Below are 12040 nucleotides of genomic sequence, written 5' to 3'. Positions count from 1 at the left end.
ATACATATTAGATACACACACACGCAGGTACACACTCTCCAAACATACACACTGCAAGATACAGACACAAACACATGGATACACAACCCCAGACACGCATACACACTGATAGACACACATGCAGATACACACTCTCTGAACATACACACTGCAAGATACAGACACACACACATGGATACACAACCCCAGACACGCATACATATTGATAGACACACATGCAGATACACACTCTCCAAACATACACACTGCAAGATACAGACACACACACATGGATACACAACCCCAGACACGCATACACACTGATAGACACACATGAAGATACACACTCTCAAAACATACACACTGCAAGATACAGACACACACACATAGATACTCAACCCCAGACACGCATACACACTGATAGACACACATGAAGATACACACTCTCCAAACAAACACACTGCAAAATACAGACACACACACACACACACACACACACATATATATATATATATATATATATATATATATATTGCATACAAAATACACAATCCAGTGTGCTCCCTCATTCACTAAACAGTGATTTCAATGCTCACAGATTGTAATAGTTTATTTAAAAACCCCTCACCTAGGCAAAAAATAATGGGGGTTTAGTTACATTATATGATCATACATTGCATAAGCCTGCCACAATGTCAATGTACCCCATTCTTGGTGCTACTCTAGCAACCTAATGCCTGCTCTTATGACATTAATCCACTTACTTGGGAAATACTTCCTTACTGGGACTTACAGCAGATAGAGATATACATATACTCCCAGTAAACAAAGTGTTATTCTTTGAATGTTGTAATAGAGTCAAGCCATATAACCACCCATCCCTGCAGCATGAAGGCCATTTAATTTTACTCGGTTATACCAACCCTGGTACCTCCTAACTATATAGCATGCACCTCCAGCTGTTTGGAACCACAGCCAATCACCTCCTCATTCCCTTCACATGTTACCAGTTACTGCAGTTATACCATTAACTCTCTCTGCCATCACATACAAATCCCTCTGCTATCTTTTGTCTCATCTCCCCATTTTAACCTTTAGATTGTAAGCTCATGTATCGGTCTGTTCTTCTTGCGTTTGTCTTTTTCCCAGTTGTTCAACGCTGTGGAAATAGTTGGCGATTGATAAAAGTAATAAATAATAAAAAAGGCACACAGTGATTAACATGCTAATAGTGTCATTTTTATATTCTCCCTCAAATTCAGGCACGTCTCATACTATCAGAAACACTGCTTACCTCCATCTTCCGACGTTCAGTCTGGCACTGCACACTTGCATACCGTGTGATTTTATGTGCAACCAAATTCAGGTCCGATGCACAAATATGTCAGGGGTCAAAATGGACAGGTCAAGTATTTCCCACGAATCATATGTAATTCCCAATGGGAGTTACAACTAAGCTATTTATAGTCACCTCTCCCACTCCCTGTTGCCCTGTTGTGGTTCTTGTTGGCCCAATAGCACATTACTTCAGTACTCATTTCTCATTATTTATTCCTGTTCTGGTTTGTCGTATTTCCTATCTTCTGTAATCCTCTGACCTCAGCTTATTTATCGTTTATCCTGAACACTCTATATTCCATTGACCTTGGCTATCCTCACTGATTCTATTTACCGATAGCCCAAGCATTGTAAGGACCGGTATACAGAAAGTCTATTTATCGTGATTTGGTCTGTTTTGGCATCACCAGATCATGACATTACAACAGAGCCACAATGGAACCTTCAGATGTATCACAACAAATAGAAACATAGAAACATAGAATGTGACGGCAGATAAGAACCATTCGGCCCATCTAGTCTGCCCAATTTTCTAAATACTTTAATTAGCCTCTGACCTTATGTTATAGTTAGGATAGCCTTATGCCTATGCCATGCATGCTTAAACTCCTTTACTGTGTTAACCTCTACCACTTCAGCTGGAAAGCTATTCCATGCATCCACTACCCTCTCAGTAAAGTAATACTTGCTGATATTATTTTTAAACCTTTGTCCCTCTAATTTAAGACTATGTCCTCTTGTTGTGGTAGTTTTTCTTCTTTTTTCTCCTTTACTGTATTGATTTCCTTTATGTATTTAAATGTTTCTATCATATCCCCCTGTCTCGTCTTTCCTCCAAGCTATACATGTTAAGATCCTTTAACCTTTCCTGGTAAGTTTTATCCTGCAATCCATGAACCAGTTTAGTAGCCCTTCTTTGAACTCTCTCTAAGGTATCAATATCCTTCTGAAGATACGGTCTCCAGTACTGCGTACAGTACTCCAAGTGAGGTCTCACCAGTGTTCTGTACAATGGCATGAGCACTTCCCTCTTTCTACTGCTAATACCTCTCCCTATACAACCAAGCATTCTGCTAGCATTTCCTGCTGCTCTATTACATTGTCTGCCTACCTTTAAGTCATTAGAAATAATCACCCCTAAATCCCTTTCCTCAGATGTTGAGTTTAGGACTCTATCAAATATTCTGTACTCTGCCCTTGGGTTTTTACGTCCAAGATGCATTATCTTGCACTTATCCACATTAAATGTCAGTTGCCACAACTCTGACCATTTTTCTAGTTTACCTAAATCAATAGCCATTTGGCTTATCCCTCCTGGAACATCAACCATGTTACATATCTTGGTATCATCAGCAAAAAGACATACCTTACCATCAAGCCCTTCTGCAATATACCTAATAAAAATATTAAAGAGAATGGATCCAAGTACAGATTCCTGAGGTACCCCACTGGTGACAAGCCCAAGCTTCGAATATACTCCATTGACTACAACCCTCTGTTGCCTGTCACTCTGCCACTGCCTCACCCATTCAATAATATTGGAATCCAAACTTAAAGATTGCAGTTTATTGATAAGCCTTCTATGGGCAATAGTGTCAAAAGCCTTACTGAAATCTAGGTAAGCAACGTCTACTGCACCACCCTGATCTATAATTTTAGTTACCCAATCAAAACAATCAATAAGATTAGTTTGGCATGATCTCCCTGAAGTAAACCCATGTTGTCTCTGATCTTGAAATCCATGTGTTTTTAGATGTTCAACAATCCTATCCTTTAACATGGTTTCCATCACTTTCCCCACTACTGAAGTAAGGCTTACTGGCCTATAGTTGCCCGACTCCTCCCTATTACCTTTCTTGTGAATGGGCACAACATTCGCCAACTTCCAATCTTCTGGGTCTACTCCTGTTATCAATGATTAGCATGCATCAATTAACCCCCAGGTCTTGAAGATCATCTTGGTATGTACTGCCGTGTCATTTACAACCAGACATTCAAGATACTGCTGCTATACCTGCAGTTACATCTTCTAAACCCGTGTCCGGTCATTATATCATACTCTCCAGATGACATCACAACAATGTAACAATGGAGATCCTATGTTATGCCATGGTTTTTAAACCAGGTAGGCATTCATTTGGAAATTAATCCACAACGTTTATCCCATTTTCAGGACCGGTGTACAGAAAGTCTTTTTATTGTGATTTGGTCTGTGTGTTTTGGTTCCTCCTGATCCTGACATATACTGGCCCTATCCATATAATATGAGCCCTGGGCATCAATACTAGCTCAATCCATATAACAGGAGCCCTGGGTCTTTCATATTGGCCAAAATCCTTATAACAGGCGCATTTGGCCTCTCAAACTGGCCCAATCCACAAAACATGAGCTCTGGGCCTCTTATACTGGCCCTGGCAATTTAACATAAGCCCTGAGCTTCTCATATTGGCCCAACCTATATAACAGAAGACCCAATCTACTTACCCAATACCCCGGGCCTATCTATGTAACAGGAGCATTTGGTCTCTCATACTGGCCCTATCAATATAACAGGAGCCCTGGGCCTCTCAAACTTGTCCTATCCATATAACAGGATCCCTATGCCTCTCATACCGACCCTATCAATAAAACATTACACTGCGCATTAATACTAGCCCTCTCCATTTAAAAGGAGGCCTGGAATCTCATACTAGCGTTATTCATGCAACAGGAAACCTTGGCCTTTCGTAATGGGCTAACCCATATAACAGGAGACCTGGGCCTCTCATACTGGCCCAATCCATATAACATGAGCCGTGGACCTTCCTTATAACCAGATCCCTAGACCTCTCATTCTGGCCCTATCCACATAACAGTAACTGTGGAAACCTCATACAGGCCATATTAGGGTGCATTATAGAATCATGACTAGATGAAAATGCAGGGCCTATTGTAGAGCAGCTATTCTAGGCAATTACACGGTGTTCCACCGCCTGAGGCAAGATCGCAAGGGAGGTGGAGTTATGTTCTGTGCAAAATCATCCTTAAATCCTAGACCAATATCAGTCCACAAACCCCAATCTTTTGAATGCGTACCTGACAGCCTCTCAATAGATATAGGATTCCGGATACTCTTAATATACAGACCCCCAGTAGATGGAAAGAGATTTTTTCAGGAACTCTCAGACCTTTTGGCTGGTTTAATCCTTGAAAACCTCAGAAGGCTTATATTGGGAGACCTGCTTGGGCAGGATCTCCTCAGCTCGCTGAGCGCACTCAGCTTCAAACAAATCGTCGACACTTCCACCCATAGAAAAGGTCATACACTTGATCTAGTGTTCCAGTCTGGACTAGAAGTAACACCAGTAACTGTAAATCCAGTTGTTTGGTCATACCACCACTCCATTAACTTCTCCATTGTATCACAATCAGCCAGATCCCAGCCTCAGAACCTGGTCAAACACCGCTCATTAAAAAGGGTGACGCCATTGGATATAACATCACATATGGATTTAAGTGAACTAATCAGCACCTGTGAATACCCCAGCTCCTTAGTCCGATTCTACAACAAAACCATGAGAGATACGCTAGAAAGCATTGCAACACGCATATGCACTGTCAAAACCCACAACAATGCACCATGGTTTGATAGCACATCAGAGAAATGAAGAGAACAGGCCGTAAACTTGAGAGAAAGTGGTACAGGACACATGATCCAGAGGATAAAGCTGTTCTTACCAAACATCTAAATGAATATCAATTCAAGATAACTCAGAAAAAATCTTAATTTTTATCACGCCGTACAGTTACACACCAGAGACACTACAATAGAATGCCAGATTGCCCCAGTTTATGGACCACTTTTACAAATGTGGATATACAGGGAGTTAAAAGAACCACGCAAAAGTTACACCCTACTATATGTGACTTAGACCCTGCTCCAACTCAGCTTATATCTGCATGCATTGAAACACTCGACCCAGCTCTCACAAAAATAGTGTAGTGTTCACTAAAAACTGGAGACTTCCCAGATCCTCTAAAAGAAGCTGTGGTAAAACCACTTCTAAAGAAACCTTTATTAGACCCAGACTGCATGGCTAATTACAGACCAGTATCCAAGCTTCCATTTCTGGGGAACATAATTTAAAAAGTAGTGGCGACTCAACTTAATGCCCATCTATCAAGCTTGAACATCTTTGATCCTTTCCAGTCAGGATTCAGATGCCGTCACAGCACTGAAACAGCGCGAGTCCGAGTGCTAAATGATCTCCTTATGGCGAGAGACAAAGTTGATTACTCCGTCCTAATCCTCTTTGATCTCTCAGCTGCAATTAACACCTTTAACCAGCACATCTGTGGTCTAGTAGGCATAGTCCTTAACTGGTTTAAATCTTTCCTCACTGGTAGATCTTAGAGAGTAACATAAGGACCAAGCTCATTGGCACCAACAGAACTGACCTGCAGAGTTCCACAAGGATCCATCTTGTCTCCCAAGCTATTCGCAATTTACTTGCTACCACTGGGGACATCATTAGGCGACATGGCCTAAGGTATCATTGTTGTGCTGATGACACACAACTCTACTTCTCCTTTTCTCCAGATACCACAGACCCGACATGCCGCATCAACAGTTTCTTAGCAGACCTCATAGAATGGATGAATGCTAGTTGGCTTAAAGTGAACCCGGACCAAACAGAGTTGCGCTTGGTGAGGGGACCGCGGGCAACACAAACATCCCATGGTCACCCAACTGGCCTGGAGCTTGGAGGCTCTGAACTCATCAGTTCATCAAATTTACGAAACCTCGGAGTGCTGATTGACTCTGGACTATCATTTAAACAGCAGATGCCCTCCGTCATAAAATCTGCCTACTTTCATCTGAAAACCATAGCCAGGATACAACACTTAATTCCACCGGATGATATGCCAACATTAATCCATACATTTGTATCCTCTCGGCTAGATTACTGCAATGTACTTTATTTGGGCCTCCTAGAAAAAGAACTCCATCGCCTTCAGACTATACAAAATGCAGCAGCCAGACTACTGACCAATCAAACTCGCTCCTGCCACATAACATCTGTTCTCCACTCCCTGCATTGGCTTCCAATTAAATGGCAAACATATTTTAAAATTGGCCTGCTAACCTTCAAAGCCTTAAACAATCACGGCCCACAGTACCTGAAAGAGCTCCTGACACCCTACATTCCATCCCGTTCACTTCGGTCAGCCAGCAAATCCTTCCTGTCAGTGCCAAGAATAAAGACAGACTCAGGTTCCAGGGAATTCAGCCACGCTGCCCCACCTTCTTTAACTCTTTACCATGCACAATCAGAGAGGCACCGTCCTTGTAAATACTTTGAGTCTCACAAGGAGAAAAACACTACAAAAATTGCTAATTATTTATATTATTAAATTATTATATCCACATGACAGGAATCTTTAGCCTCTCATACTGGTCCTGTTCATATAACTGGAAACCTGAGTCTCTCATACTGGGCTTATCCATATACAAGGAGTGCTGGACCCCTCATGCATGCCCTACCCATTTAACAATTGCCCTGGTCTTCTCATACCGATCCTATCCATATTACGGGAGCCCTGGTCCTCTCATACTGGTCTTATCCATATAACAGGAGCCCTGGGGTTCTCATTCTGGCCCTATCAATATACCAGGAGCCCTGAGATTCTTAATCTGGCCCTATCAACATAATAATAGCCTTTCATACTGGCCCTCAGAAGCTATGGACCTCACATATGATCCATATCCATATAACAGGAGCCATGAATCTCTCATACTGGCATTATCCATATTACAGGAGTCCTGTGCCATTCATGGTGGCCCTATCTATGTAACAGGAGCCCTAGAACTCTCTTTCTGGCCCTATCCACATAACAGTAACATTGGACCTCTCATATTGGCCATATCCACATGACGGGACTCTAGAGCCCTACTATTTATCAGTCTATTGGTCACTTCTCACTTGATCGGTGAATAAAATAAACATTTAGGGACTGTCCCCCAGCCATCAACAATCTTTTTTTCCCCATCAATAATGTTTTTTGGTTCCACAGAGAAATCTCTAAATCATGAAACAAACAAAACAGCACGTTCAGTCTTATTTTCATTTTTTTTTCATGATTTGTCATATGGCAATTCGGAATTGCGGAATTGGGACGAACCACAGGTTGCCAAAAATTTGAACTAATCGCTATTGGTTTAAAAACTGAACTGGATTTAATTAGTTTGTATTATTATTACATATATTATAACCTTTTATTTGTATTATTTTATAATATAGCTTGTGAATACCTCATTGCAATTTTGTTCTGTGGGAGTTGTCATTTTGAAATTCTCTTTTCGTAGAAGCACCATTTATATGGCAGAAGACCACATGACATTTGTGATCTGAAAGCAGCTTAGAGCACATCTTGAGATGCCTGTTGTTTCGGCATGACATCAGCATTGATGACTAGTTCACTAGTTCCAGTTACCTGCAGGATCTATAGTCAAATAACCTGTGATTTTGACCAAAGAGGGCTTAAAGATGGCTGCCCCCATAGAGTAAGCCATGACAGATGCTGAAAAATGTGAAAAGATGAATGAAAGATATGAGGCCTCAAGAATGCCAAAACTATTATCTGGGGTTGCTATATCTTTCCTGCAGAGAGAATTTGCTGGCATTCTGGTTCTGGACTCCATTTATAGGTGGGTCAATCGGATATGTAAATGGTACATGTTCTCTTTGTAATGGCACAAGTGAGCAATCATTTTTATGAGCCCTGAGCGCGGACTAACTGAAGGGCAATCTATTGAGTTTCTCTACACTTTTGCAATTCTCAAAGTTTTTCCTCTATAATGCATGTAATATTTTATTTTCTGTACTGATAAAAAAAAAAGGAAGACAGTTTCCCTTTGAGCAACCTTCTTTGGAATTTTCTTTCCCCATTGTTGTTATAGGAGTTCTCGGAAGTTTTGCTATTTATATATTAAATTATTTTGTACCTTTAAGCAGATTTGACATGACATAGACATTTTACCATCAGGAAGAATATTTATAGCAGCCCATAAACTAATATCATATTTAAAAAGTATAATATGAAATATAACCTTCACATGTGACTTGCGCCCTGTGACTTTATTATAGAGAAAATTGTTATTGTTATTAGAATGACAAAGGTACATGTGATGGAATCGGGTATGTGCTATAGTTTATGTTGCCCATTGTGCTGTAAATTTGCATGAGAGGTCCAAACAGCTGTGTGGAGAAACCTGTCTGTCTACATTCTCCCGGAAGGGTGTGAACCAAACTCTGGATCACAATGAGAACCCAAAATTTATTTTAGGATGACATGGCATGGACTGGAGACAGGAGAACTCAGATATTCTGGGATCTGAGACAGTGCGGAGCAGCCAATTAAATCAGGGTCTCCAGTCATCTCCAGCAGAACAGATAGAGCAGGTCACAGAAGATATTACTCAACAAAACAATGAAATCTGGAACTCTATTGCAAAGCATCCTCATAACGGGTAAGTGATCTGCAAGAGAATTTATTTTTTTTTCCAATTTAATTGTTCACTATAACATAGATGGATAGATAGACAGATAGATAGATAGATAGATACATGCGTTATATTTAAAATGGGAAAAATATGAGAAGCTCTGATTGATTCACTAATATGGTTGGTTTACTAAAACGAGAGTTCAAAGTGAATTTCAGATCTAAGGCAAGAAAGATGAGTTGAAATAGTCAGTTACACTTCCAGTTCAGCAACTTTGAACTAAAATTTTAAATTCACTTTGAATTCCCAATTGTTAAGTGTAAACCTTGAAATGGTTCAAACCTAGAAATTAAATTGCATATTTTTTGGCCAGATTTGCAGAAGTTCTCGATTTGGCCTTTCTCTGTCTCAGTTTTGCCGTATTCTCATTTAGTAAATAAATCCCACTGTCACCCTTCTGTTAATGCCGATGTTTATTGGTAACACTATGCGAGTCACCGGGCAAAACTGCTACAAAGATGGAAAGCTCCAACGGAACACGGTGACGTTACTGCTTGCGTAAAAAAATAAAAATACACGTATTGCTGCGTCACTAAAACGAATGTAGCTAGTGAGAAAATACAGCAGTTTGCTGCTTGATTACGATTAGTATAATCTGAGGACAGTAGTTTGAGCACAGGTGTTGCAATGCATTCTAACAAGCTAGAACAAAGAACAATAAATACTCCGTCTGAGTGACAGTACATACCAACACAATAGGCAATGCTTATGTAAAGGGAGGATGTGCAGGAAAGACAGCGTGTGAGGTGTGTGAAGCCATTCTCCCTTACAATCTGCAGCAAGCTATAATTACTGATTGGTGCTTGAGGCAATGGGGTTAGTCAGATATCAGAAATACTGCAATGGAACTGTGTTAATAAATGGGAACATGAATCAGCCAGAACAAAAACAATGTAATTGAATACAGGTTGTACTTGTGTAGCACCTGAGACAGAAAATATTAATTGCACAATACACACAGATATGGGCTCAGGTGCCCTATCCATCCAGTCCTATCCATCCATCCTCTCCATCCCTTCCTTCCATCTATCCATCCTCTCCATCCATCTATCCAACCCTAACTATCCATCCATCCTTCCATACAATCATATTCATACTATCCTACCCTGTCCTATCTATCCCTTCCAACCATCCAATTCTATCCACCTATCCATCTATTCAACCTATCCATCCATCCACCCATCTAATCCTATCCATCCAATCCTGTCCTATCCTACCCATCCTTTGAGCTAGCCATCCATCCATCCATCCATCCTTTTCTATCCATCCTTCCATTCATCTTATCCTGTCCTATCCACCCACCCACCAATCATGTTATCATATCCACCCTTCCTTCCATCCATCCATCTATCTATCCATCCACCCATCTAATCCTATCCATCCAATCCTGTCCTATCCTACCCATCCTTCGAGCTAGCCATCCATCCATCCTATTCTATCCATCCTTCCATCCATCTTATCCTGTCCTATCCACCCACCCACCCACCAATCATGTTATCATATCCACCCTTCCTTCCACCCATCCATCTTATCCTATCCATCCATTCACCCATCCATTTAATTATATCAACCCATCCAACCAACCATATGTTATCTATTTAATCCCATCCATCCAATCTAACTATCCATTCCCAGCCATCTATCCATCAATCTTATTCATCCATGCACTCCCATCCATCCAATCCCATCCACCCAATCTTATATATTCTGCCCATCCAGTCCCATCCATCCATCCATCCATCCAATAATATGCTATCCATCCAAATCTATCCCATACATCCATCATTAAAGAGACAGAGCATATGGGGTGAGATAAGTTGGTGTGGATTGAGGTAAAGAGATTGCCAGAATGGGCTAAGATTATACATCAAATAGACTGGAATATGTCAACAAAACAACCAGAATGGGAATGAGGTATTAGAGTGCAGGTGTTGGAGGTAATAGTGTTGGTGTTGGGTGTATTGAGTATTGGTGTTGGAGGTAATAGTGTGCTGGTGTTGGAGGTAATAGAGTGCTGGTGTTGGGTGTATTACAGTGCTGGTGTTAGGGTTACAGAGTGCTGGTGTTGGAGGTAATAGAATGCTACTGTTAAGGTTATAAAGTGTTGGTGTTGGGTGTATTAGAGTGCTGGTGTGGGAGGTAACAAAATGCTGGTGTTAGAGTGCTGGTGTGGGAAGTAACAGAGTGCTGGTGTTGGAGGTAATAGAGTGCTGGTGTTGGGTGTATTACAGTGCTGGTGTTAAGGTTATAGAGTCCTGGTGTTGGAGGTAATAGAGTGCTGGTGTTAAGGTTATAAAGTGTTGTTGTTGGGTGTATTAGAGTGCTTGTTTGGGAGGTAACAGAGTGGTGGTGTTGAGTGCACTAGAGTGCTGATGTTGGGTGCACTAGAGTCCTGGTGTTGGGTGTATTGAGTACTGGTGTTGGAGGTAATAAAGTGCTGAAATTGGGTGTATTAGAGTGCTGGCATGGGAGGTAACAGTGTGCTGGTGTTGGGTGCACTTGAGTGCTGGTGTTGGCAGTGACAGAGGGCTGGTGTTGGCAGTGACAGAGGGCTGGTGTTGGCAGTGACAGTGTGCTGGTGTTGGGTGCACTTGAGTGCTGGTGTTGGCAGTGACAGAGGGCGGGTGTTGGCAGTGACAATGTGCTGGTGTTGGGTGCACTAGAGTGCTGGTGTTGGCAGTGACAGAGGGCTGGTGTTGGCAGTGGCAGTGTGCTGGTGTTGGCAGTGACAGTGTGCTGGTGTTGGCAGTGACAGAGGGCGGGTGTTGGCAGTGACAGTGTGCTGGTGTTGGGTGCACTCGAGTGCTGGTGTTGGCAGTGACAGAGGGCTGGTGTTGGCAGTGGCAGTGTGCTGGTGTTGGCAGTGACAGTGTGCTGGTGTTGGCAGTGACAGAGGGCGGGTGTTGGCAGTGACAGTGTGCTGGTGTTGGGTGCACTCGAGTGCTGGTGTTGGCAGTGACAGAGGGCGGGTGTTGGCAGTGACAGTCTTCTGGTGTTGGGTGCACTAGAGTGCTGGTGTTGGCAGTGACAGAGGGCTGGTGTTGGCAGTGGCAGTGTGCTGTGTTGGGTGCACTAGAGTGCTGGTGTTGGCAGTGACAGAGGGCGGGTGTTGGCAGTGACAGTGTGCTGGTGTTGGGTGCACTCGAGTTCTGGTGTTGGCAGTGACAGAGGGCGGGTGTT

At 42.1% G+C, this 12040-nt stretch overlaps 1 protein-coding gene across 1 annotated transcript in view; it reads left to right on the top strand.

The window, feature by feature from the left end:
* Window positions 1-8647: 8647 nt before the first annotated feature.
* Window positions 8648-12040, top strand: part of LOC134571383 (transmembrane protease serine 9-like) — a 57970-nt gene continuing 54577 nt past the window's right edge. Inside the window, exon 1 of the mRNA XM_063429585.1 lies at window positions 8648-8827. Within this exon, the coding sequence (XP_063285655.1) occupies window positions 8788-8827 (40 nt within the window). The 5' untranslated portion in view covers window positions 8648-8787. The remainder of the gene's footprint in view (window positions 8828-12040) is intronic.

This window comes from Pelobates fuscus, chromosome 8 (assembly GCF_036172605.1).
Source record: "Pelobates fuscus isolate aPelFus1 chromosome 8, aPelFus1.pri, whole genome shotgun sequence".
NCBI lineage: Eukaryota > Metazoa > Chordata > Amphibia > Anura > Pelobatidae > Pelobates > Pelobates fuscus.
This window is presented reverse-complemented; position numbering and strand designations above follow the sequence as displayed.